Genomic DNA, 17,952 nt, shown 5'->3' with positions numbered 1-17,952 from the left:
GCTCGACACCAGCGCTATCAAGGTGATGCTATTTGCTGCCGAGACGTTGCATGCACCGATGCATTCTTGAGCATTTATCACAGAGATTCCAGGCACCGGGACCTCAATCTAGACCGTTGAGGACCGACATTGATGGCGGAACTACCCTATTCTCATTCCCCACAACGCAAGTTCCTCACAGCTTGTCAAGAAGCCCAAGATCAACACGAAAGAGATATGTATGTGCATATGTGGGTTGAGAGAAGTGACCCCATTCATTGATCTGGCAATCTAGCCATCCATTCTTCTTGGTCATGACGAGTAGTACACGGTTGGGCAATGCCCACAGAAGCGCGCCTCTGTGTGTACTGTACTGCGCTTCATCGGCCTACCGCCACGCTGAGATGCGGCGCATGGCGCCACACTTCATGCACGAAAGTGCCTTCTTCATGTTGCTGTTGCTGCACCCAGGCTTGACGCAGTCCCAGTTGTCGTTGCCAGGCGCGAGGATCGACGTCGCACTCTCTACTTTGCGTCCGGATGCATGAACGGTGCCAATCATCTCCTTGCCAGACTCTTGGTGCTTGAGCTGCGCGAAGAAATCACGCTTCGTCGACGCCGGTGCTGGTACTGCGGCGGCGGCCGGTGCGTCCGGCTCGTCGGCGCGCGCAAAGGCGTCAAACACGTTGCCCGAGTCACGGATGCGAGGCGACGACGGCGCGCTGTCGGGATGGCGTTTCTTGGACTTTTCCTTCTTGTGCTTGCGCTTCTTCTCCTTCTTCTCCTTCTTCCGCCTCCGGTCGGGCGACGGTGACACGTTCCCATGGCGGTTTTCACGGCTGTCGCTGCGGCTGCCACTGCGGCTACGGCTGCGTCGGGACCGGCGCCGGCGGCCAACAGATGCGCTGCGCGACCTGGACCTGGATCGCGGCTCGGATTGGGACCGGGACCTGGAGCGGTGGCGGCGCGTACTCGTCTCCATCGGCGACTGTCGGTTTTTGGGAAGCTGCGAGGTAGTATAATAAATTAAAAGTAAATTTGCAACTCGATATCACTATGCAATACTTTATAAAATCAAATACATGTGATTGGCCATTTTCTTCGTACTTTAAGCCAATCTTACGCGACTAGGTGATTGACAGCGCCGAAGGCAGCTTATCGATCGACCAAATCTCGCTGAAAAATGAAGTCGACCAAACTTGCCTATATGATAAAGGGCAAGTTGTAGATCATGAATCACCACGGCACGTCGGCGTTTGATGTCTGGATCAAGTCCAATGGGCCAAGCACAATATGATGGCATATGCCACATTTAGCCACATGGTGCCACTTCCGCGCATAACTATAAAAATTGACTTGTGGTTTACAAACACTGATACGATTTTAATCAAGAGAAAAATCAAACACCAAGTTGATTGGCCAAAAAGAGCGCTTTCACCGTGTATGATTGGCCAAAATGGCGTCGAAGGCCACATTCCATTCCTGCACCAGCAAGCGACCAAGGAAGCACGATGGCCGCGTACGTGGACTTTGAGACGACCATGGTACTCGCCATGATGGAAGCTTGCGCTGTGAGGTTGACGTCTGTATGTGAAGGGTACCTTCACCATGGAGCTGTACACGCAGCATGCACCGCGCACGTGCAAGAACATCACCGAGCTCGCCCGGCGTGGTTACTACGACAACACGATCTTCCATCGCATCATCAAGGTACACGGCTTGCGCTCGGACCACCATGCTTACGCCTTGCAGGACTTTATGATCCAAGGCGGCGATCCGACCGGAACGGGCCGCGGTGGTGAATCCATCTACGGGTACGACGCCTAGCCTCAAGCAATGCAACGTCATGGCTCTTCTTGCGGTAGTGGCAAGTTCGAGGACGAGATCTCGCGCGACCTCAAGCACACTGGCGCTGGCGTCCTCTCCATGGTATTCGTACATCCTTGCTGCCAGCACCAGTGCATATACGTCGTCGTTAGGCGAACGCTGGTCCCAACACGAACGGCAGCCAGTTCTTCATCACGCTCGCGCCAACCCCGTGGCTTGATGGTGCTACCTTCTTGCCGACGCCAAGAAGAGCTCATGCACGCTATCTCTTGTAGGTAAGCACACGGTCTTTGGCCGTATCTCGGAGGGCATGGGCGTCATCAAGCGGATGGGCCTCGTCCAGACCGGCGCCAACGACAAGTACGACGAGACTCATGCACCTGCATCTCACATAGCGTGCTCATGTAGGCCCCGCGACGACATTCGCATCGTCCGCGCCACGCCGCGTTCGTAATCAGGTCATTGTAGTTATACCCAACATGCTATATTCGCACTCGGTCTTCAGTTGACGTACCAGAGGTCGCCGAGCGCGATGCCCTCCGGGAGGCTCTCGACCGCGAGGCCAATGTCCTTGCAGAAGACAGGCGGGCGGTCCTGGTTCTTGTTGGCGGCGGCGTAGTAGGCTGCAAAGGCGTCAATGGAGCTCGACTCTTCCTGCACAATCTCGACGTCGTCGACCTTGCGCGGCTGCTTGAGCAAATCGAGCGACGCCGGCTTGTCTTCGATCGCATAGTCGACGCCGTAGATCGGGTTGACCGAGAAGACAGCGTGGAGGCTCTTGATCTCCTTGAAGAGCTCCCGCAGCTTCTCTTCTGGGTCGACTCGGAAGCCGAGGACGTAGCCGCCCGAGCCGGCCGACGTCTCGATGACGAGCGCGGGCCCAAACTTGGAGTTGCGGATGCGCGCCGACTTGATCTGCATGTACGGCATGCTCACGTTGAAGTTCTCCGCGAGGTTGGCGTGCCACACGACGCGGATGTTGGTGACGAAGAACGTGCCGAGGTTGCCTTGGTCCGAGCTGAGGTTCCAGACGCCAATGACCTTGGTGTACACTTGCTCGTGCGGCAGCAACCGGAGCTCCTTGTCGGCGATGATCGCGCCCCGGAGCTTGAGATCGCGGTACAATTTGGTCGTCTCGTACGACCGAAAGACGGCTTGGACCGTCGTAAAGAGGCGCGGACTCGCTTTCACGAGCGACGTAAAGATGAACTCAAAGCGCGAGTTGGCGTACTTGGTCATGATGTACAGAGCCTGCGTCGAGCCGCGGAGCTTGGAAGTGGCGGTGCGGATCTTGACCGACTGTATGCATGAGTAGCCGATGCTGAGGTTCGTGCGCGCCGAGCGGTGCGAAGCCCACAGCAGGCGCAGGTTGGTGATCTCGAGCGACCCGCGGTCGCCGTTGTTGCCCTTGGTGTCCTCGACCGAGTTGATCGAGTCGATCGCGACCTCGCCTTTCCGCAGCTCCGTCGCGGACGACGAAATATCAAAGCGGATCTCGCGGTCCTGCCACGTCACGCCGTCCGCCGTCGTCACGAGCTCCATCTTCTCCATCGTCGCCGTTGAACCGTTCGCTTGGCAACTGTCACCGAGCTGTTTCGTGCGATCCACGAGTTCCGACTTAGAGCCAAACGAATGGATTTATCCAAATTGGATCGTGTATTGGATAGATCCTTGGTGCAAAAACGTAATTGTGTATAAAGATTCAACGACAAGTTGTATACACAATACCACAAAGTGACACCAGGCTATTCGAAGGTGTGGACGGCGCCGAGGAGCTCCTTGATCTTGGCGACGTGGCCGAGCACGAGCGCTTCACGGCTCACGGGATCTTCGTCGCCCAGGCTGGCTTCGTCGCTGAAATGCTTGATGAGGCCGTGCGAGAGCCGCGCCAGAGTTGCTTCGAGGCCTGCAATCGTCCCGCTCTCGATCGCGTCGTCTTCGTCCTTCTTGTCTTGCTCTCGGTCTTCATCGACCTCTAAAAGCGCTGGCGGTCCCTGAAGGCGACGCGGTGTCGACGGGTTCTTGGCCTCGAACGGCGCGCTGATCTCGGTCACGTCGTCGTTGCGAATGCCATCTTTCTCTTCGTCCTTGGCGTCCTGCTGCTTCTCCGAGTTGCCCCGCCACGCTTTCATGTCGAGAAACTCGACTTGGATGAAGCGCTCGGTCTCTCCGCCCACATCGAGGCTCACGGCGTACTTGAGCCGATCGGCCGAGCGCTCCGTGACCGACTGACCGTTCGCCATGCTGCCCATGATGTTGGCGCGCTCGGCGTACCACCGCTGCTCGGCAAAGTCGATGATGCTGTCGTAGGAATAGCCCATCCTAGAGGACGATCATGAGTCCCTCGAGAGTACGAAGGCGGCGGAAGTACATGGCAATCAAGAGGTTGATGAGCACGATCACGACCAGCACCATGTAGACAAAGATGAAGAGCTGCGCGGGGATCGGCATGCGGCTGAGCCGGTACTCGTCAAACGAAAACGTCGCTGCAAAGGCCGCGAGGAGGAGTGATTTGATGCGGTTGAGAAAGATGTTGGCGCCTCCCCGGGCGTCGACGACCACGTACAAGGCGGAAGCGAAGCCCATGAGAATCGACGCAAACACGAGCACGAAGCGGACGACGTCCGTCAAGAGCATGCGCCGGAGCATCACGACGAACGGCCCCGTGGTGCGGAACCCGTACAGGAAGAAAAACATGTAGAGATACGAGCACAGGATCGCGCTGGCGACAAAGCCGTCTTCGGTGACGAAGTTGCCAGCCGCGCGGGAGATACCGGCGGCCACAATCAAGAGCACGAGGGCGCCTTTGAGGACGTTGTCGACCATGGCGGCGCCCGAGTCCTCCGTGTACGACCGCCAGCCTGTACGAATACGCCTCAGCCAAGACAAGAGTCGAAGAGAGTACAGTACCGTGGTGCCACATTTCACGGAGCTCGCGAACCAAGTGCGTCGCGATCTCCAAGATGACGTAACACTCGAAGAGCACGAGGACCCACGCGTCGTCGAGCGTCGTCGAGCCGTCGCGGTAGTGGCTCGAGAAGAGCGTCGAGCCCGTAAAGATCGTCGTAAAGAGGATGTGGCGCAGTAAAGCCCGGCGAAACCTGCGGCGAAATTGTCAACAACCGATCTCATCGATCGTGCTGTCGTACTTGGCGAGACCGACAAACTTCCATTTCTTATCAAGGAGCGTCTTGACTTCGTAGGTACTGATGAGCTCGAGGCGACCGCGCATCGTTGCCTACGCGTGTGCTCGTCAACGCACTCGACGAAATGGTTTGTTGAACTTCTTGGGCTGTGGCTGTCTTGGGAATGCACTTGGAGAGCATGTAGTACGAGCAGAGGCACTCGACGGCAGTTCGACCGCTCGTTGTATCCAAATCGGCGAGCAGCTATCCACACGCATGGATATATCCTATATCCAGGTATCGACCAAGTGGGGCACCTCGGACGCGCCGGCAGGTAGCACTGCGGCGCCGTTCTTGGGCCCGCTCGGTGTCTTTGTTTTGATGTAGTATCGCTCCTCAAAGTCGCGCAGCGGGATCATCTTGGCGGTGACGGGGCCGTAGACCCACGCGGTCGTCGTCTGCTGCATCATTTGGTGTTGGAACATGGTCGTCTTGCCCATGGCCGCAGCGAGCGTCAGGGGTGTTCTACGCACCAAATGACCCGCCTTGACTCTTTGTAGCGGTGATTTACAGATAATCATCGTTGTACTGGCGCAAAAACCGATTGAACGACGTCTTGTCCACGGGCTGGAGCTGCTTGAGGAAGCTCGGGAGGTCGTAGGTGCTGGCGTCGACCGTAAAGCCCGGTGGACACGCGTACGGGTACGCCAACATGGCGTACTTGATCGCAAAGTCGTAGACGTCTGGAAGGTCGTGGACGACCGCGAGGTGCAGCGCGTTGTTGCCAAACCGGTCAGTCATTGAAATGGAGGTCTTGGCGGCCGGCGACCCAGCAGGCGCCTTCTTGGCCGCTGCTAAAATGACTTTGGCGCCGTCCACGAGCTTGGAAGCCATTGCAAAGAGGAACGGCGTCCCGCCCAAGTAGCAGAGCATCCCCGGCGCGAAGAACGACCCGGTCGTTTCGGCGTCCTAGGCCATGTTAGAACTGGCGTAGCTCTAACGCTAGATACAAGAAGGTCCGGGATTCGATCGACGAGCCACTGGATGGCCTCGACGTTGCGGTGGACGATAGCAATGTGCAGCACGTTTTCTCCGCGGTACGGCGAAATGTTGTCGTCGCGGTCTTCGTACGTCAGCAACTGCTGCTTGTTGTCCTTGAGGCCTAATGCATGCTTGTAACATACATCAAGGATCATGTGCATCTCGAACCGGGGCACTCGGCAATGATCGCTTGGCCCAGCTCAAAGCGCTTGGTGAGGTATGCGAGCAGTACCGGCGTCGCACCGACAATGTCGCGCTTATAGAGATCCTCCGGGCGGTCCTTGAGGTGCCGAAGCGTGCCGGGAAGGTCGTTGCTGAGTACGAGGCGAAAGACGCCTGTGAGGTTCTCGGCAAACTGCCGCGCCACAATGTCGTTGTCGTTCTCGTACGTCACGTGGATGCTGCCGACGCGACCGCCACTCACGCGCGATAGCACGCGGTCCATACCACTCACGTGCGATAGGACGCGGTCCATGGCCCAAAACGGAAAACGGGTCTGGCGCCGAATTTAGCGATCCAAACTCAGATATGATATATCTGGATCCGTGACGTGGCAGCGTCAGCGACAAGCTTGACGTGAAACCGACAAACTTGAGCGTGACAACACGGCGTCAGTGTTGATCATTCCAAAGATTTATCACGATCGTATATCGCCACTACGATCGCTCGTGCTCTTGCTGGCCTAGACGTCGACGCAGCGGGCCGTGAACAACGTGCTGCAGCGGCACAAGCGTCTCGGGTGTCACCTCTGCACGCCGCGGCGTGGACTCCTTTTTGTGGTGCGTTGCTTGTCGTAGCCGAGGGGTGTTGGTCGTCGCATTGGCCATTCGGACTGGACGCCACGCTTGCGTTTGCGTTGCAACAGAAATCAGAACTGGTTTCGGTGGCAGCAGCGGCTCGTCGGGTGGCTCAAGCGGAGGCGTCCGCCATTTCTCAACATCAACGAGCTCCACTTGCAGGTATCGCTCCTTGGCGGGCCCATGGCCGAGCTCGACGGCATACTTGAGCCGGCTTCGCGCGACGGCGTCGCGAGTAACTCCCGTCGCAAGACTGCTCATGATGTTGACACGCTCGGCGTACCAGCGCTGCTCGGCGCCATCGATGATGCTGTCGTACGTGTTGCCCATCCTACGAATTCCGTCAGATGCACTCGCTTCATTCAGAGAATGACATGGCAATCAAGAGGTTGATGAGCACGATCACGACCAGCACCATGTACGCAAAGATGAAGAGCTGCGCGGGGATCGGCATGCGGCTGAGCCGGTACTCGTCAAACGAAAACGTCGCTGCGAAGGCCGCGAGGATGAGCGACTTTAGCCGATCGCCGAGTGGGCCGGGCCCATCGCGTGCATCGACGATCACATATAAGCTCGTGCCAAAACCGAGGAGAATCGAGACGTAGACAAGCGTGAAGCGGACGGCGTCCGAGAAGAGCATACGGTGCAGCATGACAATGAAGGCACCCGTTCGCCGAAACCCGTAGAGGAAGAAGAGCATGTGCATGTACGCGCCAAGGAGCGCGCCAGCCACGAAGCAGTCTTCCCACTCAAACTGGCGCTGAAGACGGGCGATCACCGCGCCGGTGACCATGACCACTTGGCTGAGCTTGAGTACATTGTCGACCAAGGCCGCACCCGTGTCGTGCCAGTAGTCACGGACGCCTACGCGCTTCTTGAGACTTTGTGATGGAGATGGCGATGGACCGTGCTCTCGGATCTCGCGGACTTCGCGCGCAACCTTGGCATATGTCTCGACGAGGATGTAGAGATCGGCGAGCAGCGAGAAGCCGCCGCGCCGCACGCTGAACGGGTGGTGGCGATAATGGTCTGTCGCCAGCGTCGACGCGGTGAGCACGAGTGTGTACAGAACGTGGCGAACGCACGCGCGATGAAACAAAGCGCCGCCGACAAAGGCCCACTTTTTATCGATGAGCGTCTTGACCTCAAAGGTGCTGAGGAGGTTGAGCCGCGCCTCCAGGGTGTCCTAGCGTCACACAAGCTTGGCGACACGAAGAGAGAGCCCGTGCCTACGCTGGTGGCTGCAATGGGGATGCAGCACGAGAGCCGTCGGTACGAGCAGAGGCACTCAATGGCAGTCTTGCAGAGGCGCTAGCACCAGCACAATCTTGGCTCTCAACGTTTGCCATGTCGACACGTACCGTCGCGGGGGCGTGCTTGGGATCGGCGTCGTACGGCTCTTCGAGTTCGCGGAGCGGAATCATTTTCGCGGTCACGGGACCATACATCCACGCCGTCGTGGTCTGGGCGCTCAGAATATGCTGGAACATGGTGCTTTTGCCCATGGCGGCGGCCATCGTCAGCGGGCTCCTACGTCATTCGCGACTGAGAGGCGGCGTCAAAGGACGTGGCCGCACAGAAAATCGCCATTCGGTCGGCTCAGGAATTGGCTGAACGCGGTTTTGTCCTTGCCGTAGAGCTGCTTCAGAAACGCTGGAAGGTCGTACGGCGCCGCGCTCGTTGGCTCGAACCGGACGGGACACGCGTACGGGTAGAGCGCCATGGCGTGCTTGATGGCAAAGTCATAGACGTCCGGCAGGTCGTGGACGACAGCGAGGTGCAGTGCGTTGTTGCCAAAGCCGTCACTCATCATGATGGAGGTCTTGGCGGCTGGCGACCCAGCAGGCGCCTTCTTGGCAGCCGCCAAGATGATGGTCGCGGCCGGAAGCAAGTGACTCGCCAAGGCAAAGAGCAGTGGTGTTCCGCCGAGGTAGCACGGCATGCCCGGTGCGAAGAAGGAGCCGGTCGTCTCGGCGTCCTAGCCCGCGAAACTAAGCGCAATGATTTCTACGCCGTCTACCAAGAGGTCGGGCACACGTTGCACTAGCCAATCGACAATGTCTATGTTGCGGTGGACGATCGCAATGTGCAGCGCGTTCTCTCCGCGGTACGGCGACACGGCGCTACCTCGGTCTTCGTACGTCATGAGCGCGTATGGATAGCCCTTCTCGACTGCATCGCATCGAGTTGTCGAGGGTGAGAATGAATAGAGGCGAAGGAGCTTGCGTGTACCTGGGAACGCCTCGATGATGGCTTGACCAAGGCCAAAGTGCTGATACAGAAACGCAATCAGGAGCGGGGTCGCGCCCACAATGTCGCGCTTGGCGAGGTCCGTCTCGGCCGTCGCGAGGTGTGCAAGCGTGCCCGGCACGTCGTTGGCCGTCACGAGCCGGAAGAGCCCGGCTTCATCGAGCTCCTTCACCTGCTGTGCCACGATATCTTGGTCATTTTCGCTCTTTTGAGCAAAGAGCGCGGCAAAGTTGGCTGCCACTCGAAAGGTGGGGTCGCCCATGCCAATCTCGGACCCAGTTGCAGTTACGTGCTGGACGGTGGCCACACAAACACAGAGCTAGTGGCACACACCAGCCCTGGGATGCCATGCGAACTGGCACAGGTGCATTCTCATGAGGATGTTTCCTCCGATGTATGTATACAGGAGTGGTAGTGGTCAATTAACTTAGTTCTTGGATGAGCGGCGACGGCTTGCTCGTCGGTGCTGTGATACGAATGTCACGCGGCGCAGCGGCCGACGGCTTGAGCTGGATCTCGCGTTCGTCGTCGTCGCTGCTATCGTCGCTGTCCGAATCTTCGTTGAGAATGCTCAAGGCAAAGTTCTACGAGCGCAATGAGATCCATGCTCCAATAGCATCACGTTCATACCATCTCGATGACTTGCTTCTCCGGGTCTTCCTCGGCGACTTCAATGTTGTATTTGGTCGCTTGGCCCGTCGCGAGATCCTTGGCGAGGATCTCGTTCTGCTTCTCCATTTGGGGCAGGAACGCCTGGAGCTTCGAGAGCACTAGTGCACAGAGCTATGGTCAGATCGACGCGGTGAGCCATGGCGGCGGCGGGCGTACGGGCGCTCTGGGGCACTGGCGCAGCGAACGACGGCTTGGACATCTCGGCAAATTGGACTTTAGGACTCCAACCAAACCGACCAATGAAACGACGCGCCCCAACCAATCCATACCACTTGATTCGTGTATGTCTAAAACCACGCAACCCTCCTCTCCGGATTCCGGCAAAGGCAGCCTGGAGTCGAAAAACGCAGTCTGAGTTGCCGTAGTAGCACGATGACCAAACCAGAAGTCCGTCCTTGAGCTCCGAGAGCGCGGTCTGGTGCCATTTGGGCTCTCCGCCCCGCATTCCTACCAGTCTGGCAACTGACCAGGAGACAGCCACCCAGCGGGCGAGAAATGGCGACTGGATTTGCATCATCAATTGTGGGGGATGACACTTGCCCGAGATCTTGCCACTCGATTGGGTGTTTTATGCGCGTCCAAGCGCGATGGAGTCGGCCGAAGCACAGAGTTGTAGGCGCAAGGTCGCGTATCTCGTCTCCTGGTTGACGTGTGCAAAGCGCGAAGGATCATTGCCTTTCCTGGGAACACAGACGCGGCGGCGATCTTCCGTCGTGTCCTACGCCACGTGAGGCGGGCCATGTCCTCGTAAATCGAATCTCCGGTTTTATTATACTACAGACTATAGGAGGCGAGAGAGACGGAAGGACCTGCGCGGCTCTACGCATGCTGCGCGCGCTCGTTGGCGTCGTCCTTCTTGGTGGTAGCGTCGGTGGCTCCCGCGCCTCTTGCAACCGCGGTGCGCCACGACTGCTGCAAAACCACTGGATCTTTGTAGCAAATTAAATTGCGAAATCCCAGTGGCCTGCCACATGGTAACGTGGCACGTCCAGGCGCTCGCCAATTACTCACGATCATCGGTTATTTTATTACTTGTCTTTTGTAAGCACAACGAACCGGACAACATTAAAATGCGACAAATATTTAGCTCGCGGGTTGGGTAATCGGAAGAGTTCAGTCCCGAATTTTGGCCGCGAGCTTCGTCCAGCAACCTCGTCCTCGCCGCCGCCATGCCGATCCTCCTTCGCCGCAACGCCCCGCGCCCGTCCGTTGAAGAGCTCGTGGACCCGATCTCGACCCGCGACCTGCTGGCGCCCGCCAGCAAGGCGACGGCCAAGCCCGAAATGCGAAGAGGGTCTGTGCCCGTGTTGCCGTCAACGGGCGAGTCGTACTTCAGGAAGGGCCGTGGGCGCAACTCGGAAGGCAACTTTCTCAACAACAACGTCTTCTTGCAGCCTACGACGGTCTCTGGCCCTGCCAGTGCGAAGGACCATGAAGGTTTGTCCTCGGGGTCGGCGTCGCCCATGGACGAGGATGTGCCACCACCGCGGGAAGAGAAGCCGCGGGTATCGACGTACTCGATGATTGTGAACAACCCGCTCATGGTCAACACACTGGCACACGAGCTGAGCCTGCTGCCAAAGACGTACCTGCGTCTCGCGCTCGAGCGCGTCGTCTCGTCCGCGTCCCGATCCATCTCGAGCATGCGCCGGCGCCCAAAGAAGAGCCCTGAGACCAAGCCGAGCGCGACGTCGCCACAAGTACCGCCGTCGTCTGGCGCCACGTCGCCCACCGAGAGCGACCGCAATTCGACACAGCAGTTGCCAATCGACTAAGTTAGCGCGTTCTCGCTTGCCCTTGTACCATAGCTGTATTCACGAACACGACGGTCGAGCGCGTTCGTCCTAGAAGCTGCATGTCCTCGTCGTACTAAAGTGACGTTTAACCCTATCAACAAGCTTCACGCAATGCAATCTTGCGTGGATGAACCACAATTATCTATGCCAATGGCGTCAACTACGAGGTCGGCGCCGGCTTGCCGCTCTTCCGCGACGCGATCGAGTACTGGATGTAGAACATGGTCGCGCAGATGATGAGGAAGCCAATGGCAAAGCCCAAGAGGCGCGGGTTCTACAAAAGAGGCCGTGAGATGCCATGTGGCGAGCAAGGACATGCGCCGTACGCGGTCGTTGGTCTGCAGGAGCACCTTGCGGCGCTTGAGGCGCTCCGACATCTTGCCGTAGCGCTCGCCGTCGTAGACCGCGGGCCCGAGCGAGACCTCGGTCGTCGGCGTCTGCTCCTGGTTGAACCGGTTGCGGATGGTGCTCATGTCGAAGGCAGTCTGCGGTCGAGTCGTCGAATGACCTATTCCAGGTCTGGCCAATCACCGGCCGGTACGTTCTAGCCAATCACAAGGCGCAATGCAGGATGACGAGCTTGGCGGCAGTCGCATCATGGTCCTTGTGCGGTCCTTGGGCGCTGCGCTTGATCGTCGCATGCAGGAAGCGCAGGAAGTAGCGGCGGAGATGGACGGAGAGACACGCGAGGAAGCGTGTGGCGCGGCCGTGGCGTGCGGAGAGCGAGCGGCCTCTACGCACAGAGAGGTTGTCGCCATAGCACACTAGCATTACGCGCCTCCGTGAGCAACAAGAGAGCGGCAAGCAGAGACACCACCGTACGAGGTTGAAGTCCGCTCAGCACTGTCGGTGGTCGCTCAGTTACGTCGCGCGAAGGCTGTTTCGTATGCCAGTCCGCTCCAGTGTCGGCTCCAGGTGCATCCATGGGGTGATATCACGGCGAACCACGATGGAGTGTTGACGCAGCAGCATCGCTCGTAGATCGGCCAACAGCAAACTCGGGTCACTGAACTCGGGTGGCTGCCTCGAATTTCACCAAGGGGCTCGAAGCGCTGGATTTGGTGCAAAAATGACTGCGTTTGGCCTCATCAACCAGCCACACCATGGAGTCGGGGCTGTCGAGTCGCTGGCACGGTTCCCATGGATCGCTTTTGGTTCAGTGAGAGTGCTCAAGTTTTTAAAGCCTTCCGAAGCGCTGACGTACATGTACATCACAGCGGATTACTCGGCACGGACGACGTCGAGAAACTCCTGCAGCGCATGCTGCGCGAGGCTGCCGCGGACAAGTACGTCGCGGACGTCGTAACGCTTCTCGAGGCGGATGCGCACAGCACCGTTGCCATGGCGGACTTGATGCGTGCGCTGGAGAACGGACTGCTCTTGTAGGTCGCCCCAGGTTCTCTTGTCGCAACGCCACAAGTGTCGACCACACAGGAGCACTGGATCAAGACTTGGGTGGCCTCTATCATGCGTACGACCTTTAGGACATCGAGACGTGCTCGCTAGTTGAGGCCACGGATGCGATGCAAGCACGACAAAGGAGCGTTTCCTACTGACGGGCGTTAGCGGCATTGCCCACGATAGGCATTTTGGTTGACCATCGTGATCCTGCTTGAGGCTCGCCGACTTCAATAAGCTATTGGATTGGATGATATTCGTGCATTTCAAGCGCAATCCACCAATGGCCTGCGTGCAATGCAGCGTGATGCGCCAATGGCATGACAGTGCAATCTCACGGATGTCCTCGACGAAGAAGTTTCTGCAGCGCGCAGTGTCGAACCAGCGCCTTCGCGGCGTCCTCGTCGACTACGAAGTTCTCTGCTCGTCGACAGTGCACGTGGCAGCACCTGCCGAGGTGACGCCGACGACCACGGACGCTCCTCTCGGCGACGGCGCGGCGCCGCTGCACCAGCCCACGATGTTCCAGAACATGCGCAGCCTCCTGCAGAACATGACCAAGGCCGACACGGAGCATGGCCGCCGCGTCCAGCAAACGCTCGCGGGCTTGCCGCACTTTAGTACATTGCTACATCCTTTCACTTGTCACTTCAACAGTCTACGCTTGTTAGTGCGGGACCGTGTCTTGGGCAGCGATGACAAGCCGGGCGCCGGCGAGGAGACGACGTCGATTGAGGAGCAACTGCAGCGCAGGGCCAAGCCCGTTGTCGACGTTTTGGCGACTGAAGACTCGGCCGACGGGCCGCGCGCCAAGTACCTCGAAAAGATGAACGCGCTCAAGCAGCGTGCCAAGCTCAACGCGATCAAGCAAGAAAATACCGTGGCGCCGGTCGCAGAGGACATTGCAGAAGCGTCTCCTGCCTCGGTCTTGCCCACGCGCAAGGTCAACGAAGGCGCCAACGCCTTTCTCGTACGCCGCGCGTTTTGAATTTTGCGCTCACGCATTGTCTAGTCGTATGTCAATCTGCGTGGTCTCGCGCTCTGCGTGATCCCGCCGCTGGCCGAGCACCGTCAGGTTCGAGCTCTTTTGCCCTCGCCTTTGGAAGCTAAGCCCATTGGTTAGGATGAGTTCCAACAATTCATCGACGAGGTACCCCGGTGCACAACAACAAGATGAAACTCAAGAACGTCTAGTTTGAGCTCGATGCTGTCATGGGGTTTGAGGCGGCCGTCGCCATGCCCCGTCCCGATGGCATTCAAACGCTCTGCAAGGAACTGGATCTAGAGCCCAAGGACATCGTCGTACGTCGTCGACTTTGCCGTTGCAAACTCGGACTCATGTGTCGCGTCAGGTGCTCACGAGCGCCGAGAAGGCGATTGCCTCGGCCAAGTACGAAGCATACTACACGTCAAAGCTAATGAAGAGCGTAGAGCGGCAGGGTCGTACACGTGCTTTCTCGCGACCAAGACGCGCGACTCGCACTACGATTGCGACTTTTCCATCCCGAATCTCCGCGAGTTCAAGTACGTCGTCGAGGACCTCAACGGGATCTCGTGGCGCAACTAAGCTACGAAATGATATGACTCATCGACATGTGTGGACTGGAGAACGTTGCTGTCTCATTGATTGCGGTGGTGATTGGCTCGGCGCCTAGACGAGGCTTGACCGAAACGCCCCTTCCCAAGATAGTGTGGACACAGCGGCGCAGCATCAATGGACACAGACAACGAGGCTGCGCACGTCCGTGTGTTCTACGACGCGTTGCGCGGCAGCAGCGACGGCCTCACGTACGCGTCGCCTACTGACACGTCGTCCATCTCATGGCACTCGGTAGCATCACGCACTTTCTGCTCCCGCTGTACTTTTTACAGCATGCAACATTCACTTTGGTGGACGCCACAGCTGTCTTTGACCTCGTCAAAGGTGCTGCGCGCTCGAAAGAACAATGTACGACGACGAGGTTATGACTAGGCAAGGCACGGACCGACATCATGTCACTGCGGGAGTATGCGACCGCGCTCACCAAGATCGCCAAGATTCGCTACGTGACGATGCCGCGAAGCCTCGCGCGACTTCTCACCGACATGCAAAGTTGGCGCGACGTTGCCGCCGTCACGTCGTTTCAGCCCAGTGCACTCTTGTCCAACACTGTCTCGGGCTATGACGATCTTCGGCTGCAAATGCTGTCGCCCGGCGCCGTCGAGATGCTGCGCCTCTACAACCACACCATCGCCAACGTATTACTATGAACTCGCTTGTCGTAATGTGCAAAGGATGCCGCGAATAGGCCTACCACATGTATCGGCGCGTGTCGCCGACAGCCGACGCCAGTGTCGAGACCATCTCGCTCGAGGGTGTCGTGGACTTCTTTGGTGGCTATTTCGTTCACCCCGAGTATGCGTCGACAGAGGACGTGCACGAGGTAGCCCTCGTACCTCTGGTTGCTTGCCACGGTCGCTTTTCTATAGCTGGCCAAACAGTCGAGTGCGCTCTGGCACCGGTTTGTCGAGGTGAACGTAGTACCGTCGACGGTCGTTGCGACGCCCAACGCGATGTCGTACCCGCAGTTTTTAGAGCTCTTGTGCCGTGTGAGTCATATTGTGCATCTCAAGCTGCTCCGCGAAGAGCATGGGCACATTCGCCGGCACATTCAAGTCGCAAGACTCGAGCACAGCCTCAAAATCCTGCTCGACCACATGCAGTTTGACCCGCACGTGGCCGTGATCCCTTCGCTCCAGTCGCAGCGGCCATCGTCCCGTACACTGAGACCTTATCCTTCGCATTGGATTCGATTTGTTAGTCGTAGCCAAGCTCGGGCGGCTCGAGACGCTCGTTCAAGACATTCAAAAGTCCATCGCGACCCTCTCCCAGCGCACTCTCGAGGTCCTGGACGCTCAAGTGGCGCAGGTAGATGCACAGGTCAGCAGACCCGATGCGGTGACACCCGCAGGTTCGAATCGAAGAGGACAACGTCTTGCGCGGGAAAGACCGACCCACGTACGCTCTGGACGTTGTCGTCATCCACGATGTGCTTGCCGTGCCCAATTTTGACACGACTGTGCGGCGCAAGGTCGAGTGTGCGCTCGAGTACCAAAACAGCGGCCAGCTCCACGTACTTTCATATCAAAATATCAACTTCCCCCGACGCCACATATGTAGATGGCGTGGTCGATGCTCCACGACGCCGAAAATGAACTCACCGCTGCGAGCCGCTTTAACGTGATGGATTCCGAGGCCCAGCTCTACTTTGCCTTGTCCAAAGGCGCGCTGTTTGATTCTGAGCGCCGCGACGTCGAAGCGCTACAGCAGTACATGGTATACACTAGTACATGAATGAGCACGAGTATCCACAACGGTATTAGGAGGCACTCGGCGTCGTGGACAGCCTCCCGCCATCGCACCCCGGCCGCGCTGTCGTCTGGAGCTGCCTCGGGTCGACGTGCTACTACGGCGGCGCGACGCTTGTCGCGTTGAAATGCTTTGATCGCGCCGTCACATTGCGCGAAGAGGTGACACCATTAGCTTCATTTGTATGGCGTGAGCGTCGTGGTAGACGCTGACCGAGACGCATGTCGATACAGCGACGTCGCTCAACAACTTGGCGTGTTGCTTTTACGCCCTCGGCAATATTGGGCATGCTGCCGTGCACTTCCGCGCCGTCCTCCGCGTCTTTGAGAGCTGCCTCGAGCCGTACCACCCGCGCACGGCGGTCGTCCAGCGCAACTATGACATGGCGCGGCGACACCAAACACGGTAATCCCTGTCGCCTTGTGGTCTAGTGCAATATCGTGCTCAGGTTCCTCCATGACGCGGGACATGTTCACGCCCGCGACGACCTCAAGTACCTTATTCCAGGCAAACCTACTTATACCGATGCCAACGGGATGGATGACCGACTAAACGACTACATGCGAACTGTAGGCAGTACGTTCCAGATTGGGTGTTTGGAGCGCGTCGAGGCGCCCAAGAAAGTCCCGAAAGTTCGCGCTGGTAAGAAGAGAAAGTAGAAAGATATCTAATACGTTCGTATCAAGATTAAACGACTTTGCGCGCACGACTAAAGTACGTCAGCGACGCACCGCAAAACTTGTGCATGTTGAAGAGCAGCATGGCGGTGTACCCGAGAGGACGCAGCAGAGCCTCGTCGCTGTGCCAAATGTGCACGATCAGGATGCTCGTGGCGACGGTGGCTGCGATCTCGAGTGGCCACTGGAGCTGCGCCAGGTGCGTCGGCAGGAGCGAGCGCGTGCTCACGACGTGCGCAATACACGCGAGGGCGATGCCACTCGCATACATGTCGGACGTGACCATTGGAACTACTTTGGCCCAGGACACGGACGCAGTGTACGCGTAGTGGATGTGTTGGCTCACGCTCCAGCACTTCCAGACGGCGACGGGGAAGCCGCAGAGACCGCGGAGCGCCATGAGACTCGTCGCTTGCGCCGCTGGCTTCCATGCGACCAGCGCCTCGACGAGGAGGCCGGCAGATGTGACGTCTTGCCATGGCGTGAGGCTGTGCAGGTAGCCCAACGTCTCGCCGCGGATCGTTTGGGTGACCGTCATACCGGCAAAGTTGCAAACGACGTAGGCAGCCCATCGCAGCAGCCACGAGCGGCGTGCGAGGGCCGCGTGGTTCCGGACGTTGATGCACACGATAATGACAAAGAGGAAGCGCCACCAGGAGGCCACGTACCGCGACGGCACGGCAAGCGCGACGATGTCGATGCGGGCGCATGTCGCCGCGACCACGACCATCGCGGCGTAGAGGTACATGTAGTGCGCAGCATCATCGGCGGGGGGCAAGACCTTGGTCGGCTCCGATCTCTGCTTGGCGTTCTCGACGGCTGAGGCCTTGCGCCGACTCTGGCGACGACTGGGCTTGGCCATGGCGGCTGTGGTCGGCTAAGAAATGACACGTGGGATCGACCCTTGTTCGGATATGCGCTCGCAACGCTTGGACTTTCTATACGTTCGGGGCCCATCCGGATACGATCTTGAAGCGGTGAGATCGCAACGGACCAATCACGCGCGTTTCTTCGACTGAATTTAACGCCCGCGATTTAGTG

The 17,952-nt window shown here is 58.3% G+C and overlaps 11 protein-coding genes across 11 annotated transcripts; 4 read left to right on the top strand and 7 right to left on the bottom strand.

The window, feature by feature from the left end:
- Positions 1-204: 204 nt before the first annotated feature.
- Positions 205-996, bottom strand: SDRG_14394 (hypothetical protein). The gene has a single exon (XM_008620518.1). The coding sequence runs from the start codon at positions 959-961 to the stop codon at positions 368-370; it is 594 nt and encodes a 197-aa protein (XP_008618740.1). The 5' UTR covers positions 962-996; the 3' UTR covers positions 205-367.
- A 494-nt stretch (positions 997-1,490) lies between these two features.
- SDRG_14393 (peptidyl-prolyl cis-trans isomerase-like 1) lies at positions 1,491-2,260 on the top strand (the record flags this gene model as incomplete). The annotated part of the gene is made up of 7 exons (XM_008620517.1): positions 1,491-1,523; positions 1,576-1,689; positions 1,732-1,793; positions 1,845-1,908; positions 1,959-2,028; positions 2,082-2,166; positions 2,215-2,260. The coding sequence occupies 7 exons, from the start codon at positions 1,491-1,493 to the stop codon at positions 2,258-2,260; spliced, it is 474 nt and encodes a 157-aa protein (XP_008618739.1).
- On the bottom strand, positions 2,254-3,423 carry SDRG_14392 (hypothetical protein). Its single transcript, XM_008620516.1, has one exon. It carries the CDS (start codon positions 3,355-3,357, stop codon positions 2,308-2,310), a length of 1,050 nt encoding a protein of 349 aa, XP_008618738.1. The 5' UTR covers positions 3,358-3,423; the 3' UTR covers positions 2,254-2,307.
- Positions 3,424-3,462: 39 nt separating this feature from the next.
- SDRG_14391 (hypothetical protein) lies at positions 3,463-6,462 on the bottom strand. The gene is made up of 9 exons (XM_008620515.1): positions 6,141-6,462; positions 5,942-6,093; positions 5,503-5,900; positions 5,249-5,456; positions 5,091-5,195; positions 4,956-5,044; positions 4,717-4,907; positions 4,178-4,667; positions 3,463-4,128 (listed from the first exon to the last, which is right to left on the bottom strand). The coding sequence occupies exons 1-9, from the start codon at positions 6,445-6,447 to the stop codon at positions 3,552-3,554; spliced, it is 2,517 nt and encodes an 838-aa protein (XP_008618737.1). The 5' UTR covers positions 6,448-6,462; the 3' UTR covers positions 3,463-3,551.
- A 106-nt stretch (positions 6,463-6,568) lies between these two features.
- SDRG_14390 (hypothetical protein) lies at positions 6,569-9,281 on the bottom strand (the record flags this gene model as incomplete). Its single annotated transcript, XM_008620514.1, has 8 exons — positions 6,569-7,100; positions 7,144-7,633; positions 7,676-7,955; positions 8,003-8,080; positions 8,131-8,299; positions 8,347-8,747; positions 8,790-8,941; positions 9,002-9,281. The coding sequence occupies 8 exons, from the start codon at positions 9,279-9,281 to the stop codon at positions 6,629-6,631; spliced, it is 2,322 nt and encodes a 773-aa protein (XP_008618736.1). The 3' UTR covers positions 6,569-6,628.
- A 52-nt stretch (positions 9,282-9,333) lies between these two features.
- SDRG_14389 (hypothetical protein) lies at positions 9,334-10,635 on the bottom strand. The gene is made up of 3 exons (XM_008620513.1): positions 9,848-10,635; positions 9,650-9,789; positions 9,334-9,603 (listed from the first exon to the last, which is right to left on the bottom strand). Exons 1-3 carry the CDS (start codon positions 10,206-10,208, stop codon positions 9,442-9,444), a joined length of 663 nt encoding a protein of 220 aa, XP_008618735.1. The 5' UTR covers positions 10,209-10,635; the 3' UTR covers positions 9,334-9,441.
- On the top strand, positions 10,550-11,625 carry SDRG_14388 (hypothetical protein). The gene is made up of 2 exons (XM_008620512.1): positions 10,550-10,732; positions 10,779-11,625. The coding sequence occupies exon 2, from the start codon at positions 10,861-10,863 to the stop codon at positions 11,464-11,466; it is 606 nt and encodes a 201-aa protein (XP_008618734.1). The 5' UTR covers positions 10,550-10,732; positions 10,779-10,860; the 3' UTR covers positions 11,467-11,625.
- SDRG_14387 (hypothetical protein) lies at positions 11,451-12,261 on the bottom strand. Its single transcript, XM_008620511.1, has 2 exons — positions 11,814-12,261; positions 11,451-11,761 (listed from the first exon to the last, which is right to left on the bottom strand). The coding sequence occupies exons 1-2, from the start codon at positions 11,958-11,960 to the stop codon at positions 11,648-11,650; spliced, it is 261 nt and encodes an 86-aa protein (XP_008618733.1). The 5' UTR covers positions 11,961-12,261; the 3' UTR covers positions 11,451-11,647.
- Positions 12,262-13,186: 925 nt separating this feature from the next.
- On the top strand, positions 13,187-14,495 carry SDRG_14386 (hypothetical protein). Its single transcript, XM_008620510.1, has 7 exons — positions 13,187-13,505; positions 13,557-13,855; positions 13,898-13,960; positions 14,009-14,035; positions 14,080-14,187; positions 14,238-14,275; positions 14,317-14,495. The coding sequence occupies exons 1-7, from the start codon at positions 13,193-13,195 to the stop codon at positions 14,450-14,452; spliced, it is 984 nt and encodes a 327-aa protein (XP_008618732.1). The 5' UTR covers positions 13,187-13,192; the 3' UTR covers positions 14,453-14,495.
- A 104-nt stretch (positions 14,496-14,599) lies between these two features.
- Positions 14,600-16,925, top strand: SDRG_14385 (hypothetical protein; the record flags this gene model as incomplete). Its single annotated transcript, XM_008620509.1, has 13 exons — positions 14,600-14,673; positions 14,721-14,809; positions 14,858-15,123; positions 15,174-15,308; positions 15,355-15,643; positions 15,693-15,793; positions 15,837-15,998; positions 16,046-16,201; positions 16,249-16,395; positions 16,440-16,639; positions 16,683-16,741; positions 16,808-16,876; positions 16,921-16,925. The coding sequence occupies 13 exons, from the start codon at positions 14,600-14,602 to the stop codon at positions 16,923-16,925; spliced, it is 1,752 nt and encodes a 583-aa protein (XP_008618731.1).
- On the bottom strand, positions 16,885-17,840 carry SDRG_14384 (hypothetical protein). The gene has a single exon (XM_008620508.1). The coding sequence runs from the start codon at positions 17,771-17,773 to the stop codon at positions 16,922-16,924; it is 852 nt and encodes a 283-aa protein (XP_008618730.1). The 5' UTR covers positions 17,774-17,840; the 3' UTR covers positions 16,885-16,921.
- Between the last annotated feature and the right edge of the window lie 112 nt (positions 17,841-17,952).

The sequence above is a fragment of the Saprolegnia diclina genome (assembly GCF_000281045.1).
Source record: "Saprolegnia diclina VS20 unplaced genomic scaffold supercont1.71, whole genome shotgun sequence".
NCBI lineage: Eukaryota > Oomycota > Saprolegniomycetes > Saprolegniales > Saprolegniaceae > Saprolegnia > Saprolegnia diclina.
The sequence above is the reverse complement of the archived record's forward strand: the minus strand, read 5'-3'. Positions and strand labels throughout refer to the sequence as shown.